At 39.0% G+C, this 18,059-nt stretch overlaps 1 protein-coding gene across 1 annotated transcript in view; it reads left to right on the top strand.

The window, feature by feature from the left end:
• The window catches only part of BACE2 (beta-secretase 2), a 67,785-nt gene extending 50,789 nt beyond the window's left edge, over positions 1 to 16,996 (top strand). The window contains exons 5-9 of the mRNA XM_037903821.2: positions 442 to 576; positions 3,527 to 3,628; positions 6,610 to 6,759; positions 8,117 to 8,285; positions 12,128 to 16,996. Of these exons, the coding sequence (XP_037759749.1) occupies positions 442 to 576; positions 3,527 to 3,628; positions 6,610 to 6,759; positions 8,117 to 8,285; positions 12,128 to 12,381 (810 nt within the window). The 3' untranslated portion in view covers positions 12,382 to 16,996. The remainder of the gene's footprint in view (positions 1 to 441; positions 577 to 3,526; positions 3,629 to 6,609; positions 6,760 to 8,116; positions 8,286 to 12,127) is intronic.
• Positions 16,997 to 18,059: the final 1,063 nt, after the last annotated feature.

The raw sequence follows: 18,059 nt of genomic DNA, 5'->3' as shown, positions 1-18,059 counted from the left end.
ATTGCATTATTAGGCTATATTAACTCTTAAGTGAATTTTTCATGTGAAGGCTAAATGTTCTTTCCCATTCTTGTGTGTTGCCTAGATTCAGCCTTGGCAGTATCATTAAAAACCCTGTTTAATTTTAACTCAAGAAGGGAACGCCCATAAGGAAATCAATTTGAAGTTGGCAGGCGTTGCGGGTACTTGGGACATTTCAAGAGGAGGTCCTAAATAGGAATTTGACTTGTTAACTATAGCAAGTGCCCTCTGGCATCTTGACGTTTGAAATACTTGAAACGTATCCTTTTATCCAATTGTGTTCAACAACTGAATTTTTGCAGATGGAGCTCAGTAAAATGTATTTGCCCTGTGTAATCACAGTTTTCTTAGTTTTTATGCAAGTACGGGGGGGGGGAGGGAGTTTGCATTACTCTGAAGCTTACGATTTTGTCTCTTCAGATCATGGGTGGAATTGAACCAAGTTTGTACAAGGGTGATATCTGGTACACACCTATAAAGGAGGAGTGGTATTACCAGATTGAAATTCTCAAACTGGAAGTTGGAGGCCAGAACCTTAACCTGGACTGCAGAGAGGTATTTGCAATGAGAAAACTGTTTGTCTATAGGTTTAAAAAAACAAAACAAAACACCACCCTAACTATTTTTAAGCAAAGAGTCCATTCATTTGGTTTAAAACAAAAAGTGAAGCAATCAAAGTTAAACTCTGAAATGTACTGCCCTTCTATATGGAAGTATGTTACAGCCCTCTTTACAAGATTTAAAAGTTGGTGACAACCCGTGAAAAAGAACAAACTTTGTACATCTTAAACAATACGATGTGTTTGTATATATGCCAAACACATGAAAAGGAAAATGTTTCAAACAGCACTGTCGCAGGGTGGCTGGCCCAAGGTTACTGAAATAGGTCCAGCGCCTCTGTGCCAGAACAGCTGCTCCCAGATGAGCCAATTAAGAGAGCAGGGCTGCCTTTGGGCTATAAAGGGTCTGAGGGAATTCAGTGAGGGCACAGCAGTCCTTACCCATATGCAAAGTATGCAGCTGCCCCAAATTTCCTGGTGCCCTGTGCAGCTGCATGCTGCTCCAGCCCCTGCCCCGCCTCTTCCCCATGGCCCCCGCCCCTGAGGACTGCAGCAGGGCTGGGCCTGTACTCACCAGCGGTGGGAAGTGCGGCGACCTTGACCCAGCTGCGCTGCTGGGGGGTGCTTCCCACCGTCCTCCAAGCCAGCCCCGCCCATCCCCTCCCACATGGAGGCCTGGGCGCCCCCCCTTCCACCATACCCCATGGGGGAGCTGCATATGGCCCCAGAACAGCTAGGGACGGCCCTGAGTAAGGGTAAAACTAGAAGGGGACCTGCAGAGTGAAGCTGCAGGGAGAGGGGGTCTCCTGTAGTGGTCCCTGATGAAGGAATTTGGGGCTGGGTAAGAAGACTTAGCTGAAAGTTTTGTTTTTCCTTTGGGAGAAGGCAAGCTAGGCCCTAGCATCTTCTCTGTCGGCTCTGACAGTGGGAAGAGACTATGCCCAGTGTAATGCTAGGTGCAAGATTTTGTTTTTGTGTTTGCTTTTTTGGAACTCTGTGTTTTAACAAATAAACCGGGCCCCAAGAAGGGCTCTGAGTGGATGAGCAAGACTGTGTGCAGTTTTGTTTAAGGAGCCCTGAACAAAGCGAAAAAGGGGGCAGAGCAGTGCAGAGGCACCGATGGCCACAAGGGGTGCTCGGCTGCAGCCACTGTGTAACAAGCACCTTGAAATGGCACTGGTGAGAAGTGGGTTGCCATTGCTTCAGTAGCCTTTTGGTATGAGTCCTTCACAAAAAAAATTGCCACTTAAATCTTTAGTTTTATCACTGAAGTTAAATATTTTTGCAGGTACTGTTGCTGCTATTATTTTCTGTCATTTTTAGAATGCCCAGGCCATGCTAGTCACTGTACAGAAGTCTGAAGACATAGTCCCTGCCACGATCAAAGCAGACCCCTAATTAAAGTTTAGGAGCTAAACAGTAGGCAAAGGTCAGAGTAGTTATAAGGTTAGCTAGTTTGTTAGTCCTTCTGAATTTGCATAGATGCACAATGATTACCCTGGGAGGATGAATTGTGATCGACTGGACTTACCCTTCAGTATTTGCTAATGAATTAGGAAACAGAGCATTTTTGTAAAACTTACAGTCACAAGAGACAACAGTCCTCCTTTCCTCCCTGGAAAATCTAATCTCTTTTGCTTCAATCCTGGCAAGCTGTCTAGTATTCTATTGCAGTTATGGTCTTGATCCTTCAGGGTGAGGATTTGGAGGAGAGAAGTGCTGAGTTGCCAGCATAGCTGCTGCATCTGGTGGATTGTTGTCTGTGATCCAGTAAGGTTAATCTAAGGCGAGCAGGCTTTGCATACTGGTGGGTCTAAACACACTGTGACTAGTATAGAAAGCATTGAGCTGTTAGGTTGTGAGTAATATTGCTTTCTTTGCACCTTCACATGTATTTCTGTCAGTGGATGGCCATCATGACTGTGTTTGCTATAAACTACTTCCAAGTGCAGCTCTGAGATGCTAGTTGGTGGTGACAGGAGTAGCTGAAAATAATAAACATGACTGCTGTGCTTATCATTTGTGTTCACTAGCTTGTGGGGTGGGTTTGTTTGTTTGTGTGTTAGTTAAACGTACATGTCTTGACCACAACCTCCTCCCTCAATTCCCTTTCCCTCTGCTCCATAGAAGCATTTCTGCACACATGCTGAATGAACACTAAATGGTTTGATGTAATGCTTAAACTCTCCGCATTTCTTTTAGCAGTGCTCAGCAATCTGCAGGACCAAGCACTACCAAAAGAAAACCAAAGTATCTTTTGGTTTTAACAAGATTTGAGTTTCATCAGTGCATTTCAGAACTGCATTAAAAATATTCCATGTAATTGATATTCATTAAACTTAAGGATTTAAAATTGTGGTGTTACTTCTGTAATTTAATTGTGTAAACTAATTAAAGACTCTGTTTCCTTGTTTGTTTTTTTAAATTGTGCCATAAACATCCAACTCCTAAATAATGTTGCATATATTGGTTCAATTGATAGAAAAAGAAGTTCATAGAAAAACCTACCATTTCCACATGTTTCTATCATTAACAATAGTCACTAACAGGTATTTTGTAAAAGGCATGCCTCGTTAATGTTTATGGATTCATATACTGTACTTATGCTTGAGAAACTTCTTAATTTACTGGATTTTGTATATGAGAAGAGAAACATGTCCATTTTGCAAGCATGGATTATAATGTGATAAGACTTGAATTTACCATTCTGGTTCAGTGGTTCCTTGTGCACTTCTGCCTTTTTTTTTTTTTTTTTTTTTTGCCTACTACAGAAACAGAGGTAAAAAGTAGGTGAAGTATTTGACATTTGTATTGTTGATGGTGACTCGTATGATAAGCACTGCTACTGAAAAAGAACAGTCTAGTCATTGTGATGAAGCAACTGACTACACCATTTAACTCGCATACAGTATATTAACTGTGCTCCTTCCCTCTTGTTCTCTTAGTATAATGCGGACAAAGCAATAGTAGACAGTGGCACCACTCTCCTCCGCCTGCCCCAGAAAGTTTTCAGTGCTGTGGTCGAAGCAATTGTGCACACATCTTTGGTAAGCTGATCTTGTAAAACCTGCCTTGTTCCTTGAAGGAAAACCTGCATGTGGATATTTTCGGGTGTTGTCTAGCACTAGAGTTCATGAGTTCTCAATCTGGGGGGTCCCGAACTCATGTGTCTGGAGGTTGCGATCACCCTGCCCACGTTGCTAAATGGGCGATGGCTCTGGGTAGGGTCGGGTCCCAGTGTGGAAAAAGGAGTCCTAATATGGAAAAGGTTGAGAACTATTGCAGTGGCGTAATGCTTGTTCTGATGCACTGAAGAACCATTAATGTGATTCCCTGCTTCTCAAATTCAGTGCACTTGGGTCTGACAATTAGTTCACTGATTCAAAAGTAAATGTTCATGAAACATAAAGGGCTGATTCTGCAAGCACTTCCTGTCAGGCATAATGCCTACTGTCATTAGAGTCTCGTGGACTTCAATGAGACTATTCATATCTATAAAGCTACTTATGGGCCTGATTCTGCCACCATTATGTTTAGAAGCATCTTGCTCTGGAACCAGTCCTACGGAAATCAGAACTGTTCATGGAGGGGGAGTCAGAGTGTCAGACTCTGACTCACATGAGTAATGTTAGCAGGATCGTGTTTAGCATCCAATATATTTCAGTGGCTGTACTTTCTACCGCAACACAGTGCTGTAGTACCACTTTCACCATGTTTTGCTCGTGGAAGGCACTGTTTCATTGAAGTATGACATTTGCTTAGATTAACATTCTGTTAAAAAGTGGTGGTGGGAGGGGGATTCTTAAATTCGGCTAAAATCCTTTATTTTAATGACCTGCATGGTCCATTTATGTGGTATAAAGCCATGCCTCCCAAAATATATTGGTTTGGCATATAAAAATAAGGCAGACAAGTGTAATGTAAGAAACTATTATTCTTGAAATCAAAGCAAGCATTCAAAACCGTATAGTCTTGCCCTGTCCAGGCCTAATGCCAGCACACAGTATTTTTCAGACTGCAAGGTCTATCTTCCTAGAGAAGGTTGAGAGAGAAAAGAAGTATTTTCTTTCTAGATTATTTTTCAGTAGTTCAGACCAAAGGCTGAGACCTTCAAAGTGCCGAGCACTCTGTTCTGGGCCCGCCAACCACTTGGCATGTGCTTAACTTCAAGCACACAAGTAGTCCATTGACTTCAGTGGGGACAACTCCCATGATTAAGTGCTTGGCTGGCCCAGGAACAGTGCTCGCCACCTTGCCATACTGAAGCCCTTAACACAGAGCAGCCTGTTCAGTGCTGGATAGCCCACAGGCAACTTTGATCTTTCAGAGTCCTTTGTGGAAATGAGCAGATCACCATCTCAAAACATTTCTCCAAATACTGCTGTTATGATGATGTCACCCATTCTTTGTAAAATAAGTGAACCCTACACACCATGTGGGAGGAGTACTATGGCATCAGTTGAGCAGACCTTGTCCTAAAGGGACCAAGGTCAGTTCAGTAGTGAAGATGTTCACCTCAGACTTTAGAAATCCAGGCTGAATTTCCTGCTCGGCATGTGACCTTGAGTAAGTCACTTAATCTTTATGTGCCTCAGTTCCCCATGTGTGAAACAGGGATAATAACACTTCTCTACCTCAGTGGTGACGTGAGGCTAAATTAAAGATTGTGAGGTGCTCAGATACTATAGTAAAGGGGGTTATACAAGAATGATAGACAGGTATTGCATTAGGAAATGCTGAAGTCTAAATGATTGACTGTGTTCTGACTTCCAAACAGTAGGGATTTTTTTATTCACATATTTATTTTAAGACTTTAGAGAAAGTTTTAAGCCATGTTTGCAAACACGTGTCACCACTGGAATTTTCTACACGCATATATGGCTTCAATTTGTTATGAGAGTCTATTTTGGTGAATACACATAAATAAACCATGTAAGAGGAAGTTGGGTTTAGCTTTTTTGTTCGCCTGCACAGAATGTTTGGTGTAATGGTGTTTCGTACAGCAAGGTACTGTGTGGTGTGTGCTGTTTCATAAGGAAACAGGAACAGGCACAAAGTGCTGCACAGGATTAAGGAAGTGTGTTTGTCTTGTCTGGCATCATGTCAACATTTATGTGCTTCAGGGAGTAGAACAGGATGTTTGTCTTGGGTGGAGAAGCTCTGCAAGGGTTTATTGTTTGCTTGGTTAATACCATGGCTGTAGTAAGAAACGCTGTTCATCAATTTTATTTCAAAAGCATGTCAAGTTGTATGAGGGGTGAGGCAGGAAAAGGGACTAAAGGCCTGATCCAAAGTCTGCTGAAGTCAGTGGAAAGGTTCCCGTTGATTTCAAAGGGCTTTGGATAAGACCCTAAATTCATAGCTTGGAAATCGCATGAAGACAATAGTTTATCTCTGGAGAAGGGAGGAGGTTCTTGACTTCATTAGATTGTTTGTGTTTAAAATGTACCTACTTCTTTGTATCTATGCTCAGCTCCAGATGTACATGAAAGTTTGGGGAGTGGGTGGGGAAGGAGTAACGGCTAGTTACTACTTTTCCTGTTTGTTGATGTTGCAGTAATTGCTCAGGGAGCTTATGAGTTTCACCATCCTGCCTACATATTTACTGCAGCTAGTTAAATAGTTTATAAATATTCTGTCCCTGCTGCCAAGGCTAAATTAGTGTTTTGATCCACAGACCTAATAGAGATGTTCATGTCCCACAGTCCTTCCAAAATCCTACCACTAGGCATATTTATGTGTGTTTATGCCACAATAAGATTTTTTAATAAACTGTCTTAACACTAATCAGTTTGATGCATTAGAACAGCCTGAAGGGTTGACTTGACCTCACTGATGGCTTATAATGGACACAAGCTTCATACGTCTTATCACAGAAGAAGACAATCACCTCCACTGGACTTGTCCACCCTTGAGCTCCCCTAGTTAAGGGAGAAGAAAGCATGCCTGAATACTAAAAAGATTAAAATTATTGTTATATGCATCTATTAGAGGATATGTAACGTGTGTGTCACATTTTTTTCCATAGATCCAAACATTCTCCTCTGGATTCTGGACTGGTTCCCAGCTTGCATGCTGGGATAAAACCAAAACACCATTTTCCTTATTTCCTAAACTTTCTATCTACCTGAGAGATGAAAACTCTAGCAGATCATTTCGGATCACTATCCTACCACAGGTTTGAACTTGTCTTATTATTTGGATTTGATCAGCCACACTACAGTCTAAAAAAGAAAAGGAGGACTTGTGGCACCTTAGAGACTAACAAATTTATTTGAGCATAAGCTTTCATGAGCTACAGCTCACTTCATCGGATGCATTCAGTAGAAAATACAGTGGGGAGATTTTTATACACAGAGAACATGAAACAATGGGTGTTACCATACATGCATCCGATGAAGCGAGCTGTAGCTCACAAAAGCTTATGCTCAAATAAATTTGTTAGTCTAGAAGGTGCCACAAGTACTCCTTTTCTTTTTGCGAATACAGACTAACACGGCTGCTACTCTGACTACAGTCTAATAATTCCTTACAGCAACAGAGAAATAAACTTTATGATGACATAGTTCTTTCATCTTTGCTTTGTACAGCTTGCCTTCTCATCCCATTTGTATAAAGCTATTTTGGTGATGCACAGATAATCAACCCCAGTCATTTATTTTAACTATCATTGGAGTTCCTACTTACAAAAAATGTTTTTAATGGTTGTCTCAACAGGGCTACTTCTAGATCTGCTGAACATTTTTGATGAAATTTGAACGCTAAATTTTAAAAGGGAAAAATTTCAATGACACTTTGCAAAAACATCCCCATTTTTTCGCTAACTGTGGAGCAGAAGGGGGAGTTTTCAAATTGTCAAGAAACAATTCCAAGAATGCTTTTGTACTCTTTTCTCCCATGACCGTGTGAGGCACTTCTTCCTGAAAATGGCACTCTTGGCAAAGGACCTTATTATCCCTTTGCCAATTTCCCAGTTTGTTTTTATTGTCATTATAGCCTAGATGCAGTATGTACTGCCCGTTTTTTAAAATATAATGTGCCACTTCTGCTTTAATCATAGACTAATATAATTCCTGAGATTGCCTTTTCAGCGTTGGTGGCAATGTGAACTAAACATTAGTTTTACACCCTCCATCCAGATAATCCTTTTGAATATTTCTGTAATTTGAGTGCATATCTCTTCCCCCCCCCCCACACACACACACAATACAAAATGTAAAAAGTTCACTTAAATGAAAGTGAAGGTGACTTTTAAGTGTCAGCTAATTAAAAGTCCAAATTTAACCAGTGTTCCTAGTTCTTAACTCCACTGACACTCTGCCCAGTTTTAAGTATCTTACAACACTCATCTTGCTCTAATTCATTCATTTCTTATGAACTCCTGAGTGCTCAAAATTAGAAATCAAAAGCTCTGGAGAACACTCCAGATTAAGAGCCGTGTTTTTGCATGCATCCACAGTTATGAACTAATGTCATTATCTTCTAAATACTGTGGATTACTGCTACTTATTTTATTTATTTATTTAAATGAACAGCTTTATATTCAACCCATCCTTGGGATTGGACAGAATTTAGAATGCTACCGGTTTGGCATCTCTTCGTCCACCAGTGCCCTGGTTATTGGTGCTACAGTTATGGAGGGCTTCTATGTTATCTTTGACAGGGCTCAGAAGAGAGTGGGCTTTGCAGTTAGTCCATGCGCAGGTAAGAGAAACATTCCCCATGGGAAATATCTGCCATTTTCAAAACTGGAGCTTTATCAACTGCTCTGTCAACAAGGACAATCATTTTACAAGTTTGCAATTTGCAGATAAGTAGAAGCTGATGCGAATTTTCCACCATTGCCAGTAAAGATGAGATCATAGTAATAAGCCAGCACAGCTTGTAAAAGAGTAAAAATTGTGACTTTCTGACCTTTCACTAGTATCTGAAAACATTAAGGTTGGAAAAGATGTATATAATTTATTAAAGACTTTTACAGGCTTTTGATGGTCCTAAGCAAATGGTTAAGGAAATGTTGTTACCAAGGGGTACAGAGTAAACTCCTGTCACTCATCTCTTAACTAGTCTTTAGGGAAACATAGGAGAGTGCATCAGTAATTCCCCTTTTGGTGTGCCAGAGCCTGGGCTCCATCACAAGCCTAAATGCCCACATTGCTATTTTTAGCTCCACCGTGTGAGCCCAAGTCAAATGACCCAGGCTCTGAGACTTGCTGCCATGGGTCTTTTGTAGCTGTGTAGACATACCTTAAGTGAGCCTAGCCAGCTGACTTAGTTTAAAGCAGCTTCTAAGCTGGTGGGCAGGGAGCCAAATGAGCCATAACTGGCTACCTAACAGCTTCCTCTCTCTCTGTGCCCTGTCGTTGTCATAAATCCATGAAATGTGGGTACTTCATTCAGTTCTGAGAATCTTACTTCAAAGAAAAGGGATTACACTTGCTGAATAAGAATAGAATCTGTATTTATATTAGCTAGGATATAAACTGATCACCAGCTGGTGCCGGGAAGAATTCCTCTCTCAACCAACCTCCTCAGCATTGTGGTATAGTAACGTTTGTCCATGTTTATTATGAGAACTTGCTTTCTTCATGTGATGTAAGCCACTGTCTAAAACAGGCTATTCTGCAGATGTGGCAATTCCCACATACATGTGAAAGTTGATACATGGCCAAATACACTAGTTACTCTGAATTCACTTCTTGACAGCTTCCATATTATGGATATACAAGAGGTCTGGTAAACGAATTTTTCATCAGAAAACCATGAGTATGCATGGTAAACAGTCAGCATGGTGTAAAGAGATTAATCAGCATAACTCGCTTCCCACAGGGGCCAAACCATGACTTCCATAGCAACTGTATTACTGTATTTTAGTGGGACTCTTCAGCCTATTCACCGGCTTAAAATAAACTGAATAACTGATTACGTTTCCTCACTTTTGAGAGCTTGTTGAATACATAGTTTCTTGTCCCTGGTTATATAATGAAACAGGGTTTGTGGTTAATGATAGAACATTGACCTGCACTTTGAATTTGCTGGGTTTTATGGCCTTTTAAATAGGGATTAAAAATATAATTAGCAAAAATTAAGAACTGGACCAAAACCAGTCACTGAACTGAACCCCAAACTTCTTTTGAGGTTTGACTTGGTAAAGGTAAGAACTAGCTTATCTCTGGGAACCTTTCTTGCTTGCTCACCCCTTCAAGTTCTCCAAGATGTGCCAGTCAAACATCCCCTATCAGGCATGCACCACACTGCTGGGAGGGAACTAACTGCTGGCTGGATCCCATGTGCTTTAAGCCTCTGGATCTCAGAGTCCAGGCACTGCCCCATCTTGGAGACCCTAGGCACTCTCTTGGGGGTGCTGATCTTCCTGAAAACATAGATCCTGTGGTCCAACTGCTAGTTCCTGGGACTAGGGCTGACTCCTCAGACTCTCACGCCCCATCCCCCCCATATCTTAAACACACCCCCTCTCAGAATTCCAGTAGTGTGGGTGCTTTGGGGGTCCCAGGTTAACAAAAAACACAAATACAGACTGTACAGGATTCTAACACCATTGCTCTTTACGTGCACAATAAATACACAGATCTGTACAAAAATAATAAACTCTACACTCATTTCCCTGCCTCAGTTTCCTCACCACTCTGGAGGAGAGAATTCACAAGTTGTACAGACAGATTCCCCAAATCTTCATACCCTTCTTTCTCACTTACCCCTCCAGTTTCTCCAGTACTTGCCTTGCCTGTCTGGGAGAGAGCTGAAGTTTGAGGAGGGTCTGATAGAGGGCTAGGGGAAAGCTGTCAGTTTATTGCAGGAAGAGAAGAAATCCAAACTCTTACTAGTTCAGATAAGCCTTTGAACATTTGAGCTTAATTTAAGGAAAGCTTCAAAACATGTTTCTTCCATTGCAAATTTCAAATCTGCCTCAATGTTGTTTAAAGGAGTATACTGAAGTAGACTGTCTTTTTCATAAGAATTTGTGAAAAGTTCTCAGGTGGTAAGCTGGGGAGAGTAGTCCAGATTCTAAAGATCCAGTTTATTTTAAAACTGTTAGAAAAATTCATAACAAAAACCAGCTTTTGGGGGGATGGAGGGAAGAGGAGGAAGGTTCATAAACTGTGGCTGCCTCATTAGAGCTATGGCAGCCTGTCATTGTCTCTGCAAAATAAAAACAAAGGGTTTTGGATCAGGCCCTAAATTCTCACTCAGGAATAGATGTTCAGATCATACGATTTTTTTTTAATGTTGTTTTTTTGCTTTTTAAGCAATGCAGCTCTCATTAACCATAACTTCTACATGTAGTAAGATTCTGCCTTTTAATTTTTTTGTACTAAATGATAAGAATGTAAGATTGTCTCATGAATGAATTATGGAAGAAATATACTGAGTGTTATCCATATAAGAGATAAAAGTATAAAATAGCAGTAGTTAAAAAAACAAAAAAAAACTAATTTGACCATATTGCTGATTGATCATTTTCTAAGCTAAATCTGTCAAAGCATTTTCTGAGGGATTCTCATGGCCAAACACAGAAAGCAGATATAAAATGGTCATATTTACAGTCATTTAAACTTTTATCTAAAGTAATTATCAGACACCACCAACATTTAAAAATACAAACCACTGAAATAAATGTGTGCTGAAATTTGCTTGGTCTCACTATAAACCTTTCAAATTATGCATGCATGTATGTTTAAAAAGGAGCACCACCCCAGAAGTGAAATTCTTGCCCTATTGAAGGCAATGGCAAAACATACGCTGATATAAATTTGTTGGAATTTTAAGTTGTATCATGGGCACCTATGATGGAATCCTGGCTCCATTTTATACCCTAACATAGCTGAAGTGCAACAGTGGTCATAATTGTTGGTTCATATTAAAAAAAACTTTTAATAAATTAGACAAATTTCCCTATTTTATTCAGTTGTATTTTGGTGGGATGTTTTTATGCTCCTGTCAGCTGCTCTGACAACCATTTTTGATTGCCTTTTTGTTACTCTCAAAACAAATTGAGAGATTAGGGACTGTATATATTTAAAGGCTACCTGCAAAGCAGTAAAATTGTGTCCCTTTTTTGCTGTGTTAAAATAGAATATTTGTCTTATTTTTGTATTAATAGTAGCGTCAGGTATGATTTACATTGTTTTTGCTGGAAGACTCCATGGGTGATTGGTGAAATACGGGGAATGACACATCACCCCTAGAAATTAGTTGACAGGGAAAGTGTTTATTATGTAGAAGTAGTAAGAAGGGATAGAAAAGCACTGTTGTTTGTCATACAGTGTTAACCCTAACACATTAACCTGATGTCTTTACCACAACTGTTCCCTGGTTTTTCCAAAAATGTAGATAAAGCATAATTCTTATCCAAAAACTGTGTGAAGAACACAGCGCTAATGCAGTTATTCCAAATATCTAAAATACAGAACTATTTGAATTTGCTACTGTTGTAGTTTATTTTAAATCTTGCTAAGAAAAGTCATCTCTTCCCATCCTTCAGCATTAGCTGTTTAGATAATGTTTCTCTTTTTGTAATTTCTCAGAAGTTGGTGGCTCTCCAGTATCTGAGATTGAAGGCCCTTTCACAACATCAGATATAGCAAGCAACTGTGTCGCCAAAATGACCTTCCATGAACCGATGTTGTGGATTATCTCCTATGCTCTCATGAGTTTATGCGGAATCATGCTCCTTGTCTTGATAATCTTTCTGCTTCTTCCACCTCGCTGTCAGCATTGCTTCACTGACAATGATGTAGTCAATGACGAGTCATCGTTAGTGCGTCATCGATGGAAATGAGGAACTTGATCAAAGTCAAAGAACCTTGGATTCTCTTAACACAATTAAGGATAAAGTTTCCAACCATGGAGAGAAAGCCAAGGCCTTGTTCCATATACATTAATCTCAAATCACTGTTCTACTGCTGGATACTCTGCAGGCATATTGAATCATAACTTTTACGCTTTATTTTCTAACACTGATTCTGACCAAAACATTATAACCTTACTCAAGTGCTACCTTACTTGTTCTGCTCCTCAATAGCACAGCTGAACCTTTAAGATCTCAGTAGTGCTTTTAAAAACAAAAACAACCAAAAAAAACCAGCATTGTGATGTTCTTCCATCAGATGCACAATGTTACTCATCCCTTCCTCACAAGAAGAAAAGAACTGTCAAGTTTCTAATCTTAATCAAGCCTTGAATATAGAAGGAAAAAAGATCATAAGTTTTATTGATTTTTTCTTATTAATCACATTAAAGAAATACTATTTTCTGTTTACAGCAATTCATTTTCAAACAGTGCTCACAGCGCGGGGGAGAGGGAAAGGTGAGTCTTGTGCAGCAGATGGAAGAAAGTCAGGTCTAGAAGAAATTTAATTTTATTTTCCAAGAAAATAAACTGCTGACATTTGAGTGGGTCTCCCTTTGTAGGCCATCCTTCCTAAATAGATTGAAGAGGAAAAATGGGAAACCAAAACTACTCAGCTTTAGTGTAAAACAAGACTACCTCTGTTAATTTATAAGGATACTTACTCTTGGTAAGTGTGGCGCACATAAAACTGCTCTTAAACCACTAGAAATCTCTTACCACAAGACGCATTTTCTTGACTCCCAAATAGTTATTGCTTAATCCTCCTTTTATAAAATAGTTTTTCACTTAAACACGTTAAGGTATGTCAGCTTAGCTCTGGCATGTCCATCTTGGTGAAAAATATATTATATTGACGCTGAGCGGTGGGAACGCTAGGTAAGAGACTGAAAAGTACTGGTCCAGTAATCCTAAAAATTATATTAAAAATAAAAAACCACTCTGGACCAGATTATTATCTCAGTTGTACAAGCATAAATCTGGAGTTTAACGGAGATCAGAATATGACCCTTTCTTTAAATATTGATGAGTATTTTCTTATAGCTAGTAAGCCAGGGTTGCAGTAGCTCAACCTTGCTTTCCTTCGTAAAGTTCTTGCTCAGTCAATGGGGTGGCGGGGGGAGGGAAGGGAGGGAGGAACAATGCTAGGCTTAGAAATTCAATTATAGTTACACTTTTTAAACACCGCCTACATTTTGTGTCCTGGCTAAAAGTGCCTCTTATGGTGTTTTATTATAGTTTCAGATTGCTGGGTTGTCTGAGGAAATAGCTGGAGTTTGTTTATACATCTGAAAATGCTTTTCTTGGAACTAGGAGTAGGAAATTTCTGCATAGGTCTTGTTTTGGTTTTTTTCTTCTTCTGGCCTTATAAAAAAACTATACTAAGAAATGTAAAAATCTGCATAGCAAGAATGAGAAAAATGTGTTAGAATTAGGCTTATTTTCATAGATTTTTATCCCCATGATATTTCTCACTATAAATCCACACAATTTTCCTTTTTATATTGTTAAAAAATAGACTTTTTTTCCTTTCTCAGTTCTAATATGAAGATGACTCAAATCATGCTAAGAAAGCACCACCTTTGTTTCCTCATGTGAGCTGGGTGACTTGAGTTTTTTTCTTTCACATATCATGTCATTTCTGTTCCATAGTGCACTTTCAGATTAAGTTTGGATTTTTCTTTTCTTGCAGAAAAGGAGAATAAAACACAATGCACCTGATTTTCTGAAGTCCTGAGCTCCCACCGCTCCTGTTGATTTCACATGGCACTGGGGTGCTCAGAACTTTTGAAAATGTGGCCCTGAGTTTCTTTATAATTGAAGGTTCATACCACTGAAACAAATTTGCATTAGGAGCATTGAGTTGAAACATAAAAAGAAAGTTCCTTTTTGAGTTTTACCCAAAGTTTTTGCTTTGGAAAGAATGGTGTTTCTAGTTCTTTAATCCAATTCCATTCAGTCCTCCTGAGTTTGGCTTGGCACATAGGAATGTGACTGAAAATAATCTTTTTGGTTTTTGTTCAGGAAATATATTTAATACTCTTGTCATATTTTGTTTTAAATTAAAATATTTTTTGACTTTTTGTACGGAGTCTGGATTAATAGTGCAGGGGAGAATGGAACCATCTTTATTACTTTTGAAGGGGAAAAACTGCATACCCTTGAAATATTTTCACTTTAGCTTTCTGATTACTGAAGAAGATCTTAAGCAAATTATTGGACAAAATTATTGGTATACTTTGTATTGACAAGTTAGTTCTCTCCAGAGTAGTTCAATAAAGTATTTTTAATGTACTGTATTTCATATAAAAGCCCTTCTGTTTGTTTCATTTTAAATGTCATCAGTCAAGATATTTTAATAGAAATACTTGAATTACATAAGCAATAATCCAGTAACAGAAATTAAATAGGCGGTAATACAGTGTGAGTTTTCATGGCATCCCTTGCCACTAAAAATCTGGCTTATGTTAAGGTGCTGTTAGTTACATCCGCTAGCCGAACAAACTTTATCTCAGCTACTAAATTGATACTTACCATGGCAGATATTCAGGTGGGTATTGCTTTGTTGCTCTGGCAACAGAAAAAGCAATGGGAACTCTTACAGGTTTCAATTGTTAGCCAGCAGCACATTACGAAAATAATGCACTTGAGCATTTTTCTATGAAAGATGAAGCTCAATGATAAACTAAAATCTTATGAAGTGTTTCTTATTCAGGAGGATTTTTTTTTCCAGTTTTGAAATAGTGCTATAAGGTATCTGATACTCCTGTTGATTTATTTCAGGGATATTCATAGATTTTTAAACCATGCCTTCAAAAACAAGGTTATAGGGGAAAATAGGTATTGATTTCCAAGACAGTTTGTCACTTTTAAAAAAATAAACAAATGTACCCCAAATGAAGGGGTAATAGACCAATATATCCCAATGCTAATATAACCATAGTAGTTTCTGATGCAATGCAATCCCAATTTTAACATTAAATTTATTTATCAGGCAAATGTGGAAAAGTCATAGTTCATTGCACAGAGCTTCTTTAATCATTAATAAAATTTAGCTGTTTCCTAATTAATTAGATGTGCCATTGATTTCACTTCATGTTGGAATTCAAGCTGCAGCAAGGGAAAACAAAAATTCTGTCTTCACTGTTCTGTTGCTCCAAGTTCAATTTCAGGGATCTTATTTTGGGCTAACTTGCTCAACTCAGGCAGTGACAAGAACAGATAAATATGATTTTGAAAGTATTTTTTTATATATTGTAATGAAGTTGAGCTGACTGCTAATGTTAATTAAATAGCCTACACTTAGCATCCTTCTGCTATAGATCTTGAACTTACTTAAATCACACTGATTTATCAGTCATTAACATTCCAGTTCTGAGCTTTGCCTTTGTGTAGATTAATAGATAGTAAATCACAGACTCCTCAGAACTAAGAATCTGTATGTCTTTTTAAGAAAGAAACACTAACCTCTTAACAATATTCTTATCTTTATTAGTTGAAAGCCAGTAATTGAGTAGAATCCTAAGGTGTTTTCTGTATAAGAGTGGAAGTCTTCCTTGGTATTGATTGCAGGGTACATTGTTTTGGTAGTAGGTAGTTTGTATTGTCTGTGTGTGAAAATCCCTGGTGCACCTATCCCAACAGCGTAGCAATTCTACGTAGGATTTGCTAAATACAAGAGACTAGATTCTATGGCTCAGAGGTCATCCAGAATGATTGTTCCATTGAAGTGATTTTTGATTTCTTTAATGGTCCCAATACGAGTCTTCCAATTCTGACATCAGCTTTGCCAGCATGAAGAAGCTTGGAAAGGTAACCTGTAGAAATGAGTGTGAAAGTAAATGAAATATGTGTAAATCAGAAAAGTAAGCTGCCCATAATTTGTGATTGTTTCTATTGTAAAACAGTTTAAAATCTACAAAATTGGCATTCTTTACATGAATTTCAGGTACAATTTGCCAAAATATTACAAATGATTATAGACTAGTATATGCCTCCTATAGGTTCAAGTTAAGTCAGACTCTACTCCTGGACTGTTGCAAACGCTGGTTTTATAACCATTGACATTCTTGCTGCTGTTTGACTATCATAAGCGAGTTAGGTTGTATCCCATTATCATCCTCCCATCTCTTGAGCTTCTCAGAGTAACTTCCTTCATATCTAGGCTAGGCTCGTTATGGTCCCAGGTCTTACTACTGCCTAATGGCTCTTAGGTGACATAATTCACTGCTCTGAAATTAACTGATGGTCTCAGCTCGGCTTATATAGGAAAGGGAGCTATATTGCAAAAACCTCTGTTGCAACTGGCGCTGACAGGCAGAGAGGCTAAGGATTCGTTGAAATGGATTAGTTTTGTAAAATAGTATGGGAAGAGACTATACTCTGCACCTACTAAAAGACTGATCATGGCTGAAGCATGTTTGTTGGCAGGGCAAAATAGAAAAGCTTGCATTGCTGCTGCTCTGGCTTTACCTCTGCTGTGGATACTTAGATCTTAGTTCACAGTCTGGCACCTTCTGTGAGAATTCACTTGTAGGTATGTTTTCAAAAATCAGACTATCCTAAAGAACCTCTCTCATGTTCTTCACGTCAGAGTGGATGCATAATTCTCATTAACAAGTGTAATGATTCCAGACTGGAATCTCAAAGCATCCACTACATAGTTTTTCCCGCATTCTGATTGCGGATAACCTTGTTTTTCTGCATTGCTGATAGTGTATTTGCAGGCAAATGAAACTAGGTTCTTATATATATTTTAAATATATTAAATATTCATTACTACTTGCATAGCTTCACAAATATTTAAACTTTTTTTTTTCTTTTCATCGTTAATTCAGCATGGTTGGCTCTCTAGTGTTAGGCAGACAGTTTATATTCCGACAAAAAATGCAGATAGGATACTTTTTCAGCCAACAAAAGCTTTAAATATAGAAAGTAACTAACTTTTCAAATGAACATAACTTTCAATTAAATGTTTAATGTCTTATTTAAAATTAAGTGATTGTCATCAGAATTTAACTGTGTATTTGACTCTAGTTTGTATATTATGAGCAAAATAGGGAGAGAAACTGCTGACACAACTTATTCTTTCCCTTTTGGAATAAAACTGAACTGGTGACCAAAGAATTAAATTATGGCTGTGATCACACCAATTAATAATGGTAACTAAAAATAATGTTTCTAAACTTTTAGTGTCAAAATATTATCTACATGTATATCTTCTTTCTCACCACTTGGGAAATGCTGGGGGGCGGGGATAGAGGGAAGAAATTCTAAAGGAGGTGACATGAGGGAATAATTGTAAGAAAGTCAGCAGTAAGTCAGGACCAGCCCTTAAGCCAGCATTTCTCAAACATGGCCACCAGGGGCTTTTCTTGCAGCCACAGCCTCCTGGGGGGGCGAGGGGGGAAGCAGTGGCCCCTCCTCTGGGGCTGCCAGGAGGGATTGGGCCTTGCCCCCCTTTGGAGCCACAAATATCAGAGGAGCAGACAGCCGGTGTGAGTTCCCTATCAACAGTCAAAACATGTTACTCTAATGCAGGGCTGGCCAACCTGAGCCTGAGAAGGAGCCAGAATTTACCAATGAACATTGCCAAAGAGCCACAGTAA

Source organism: Chelonia mydas, chromosome 1, assembly GCF_015237465.2.
Source record: "Chelonia mydas isolate rCheMyd1 chromosome 1, rCheMyd1.pri.v2, whole genome shotgun sequence".
In the NCBI taxonomy this organism is placed as follows: domain Eukaryota; kingdom Metazoa; phylum Chordata; order Testudines; family Cheloniidae; genus Chelonia; species Chelonia mydas.
The sequence above is the reverse complement of the archived record's forward strand: the minus strand, read 5'-3'. Positions and strand labels throughout refer to the sequence as shown.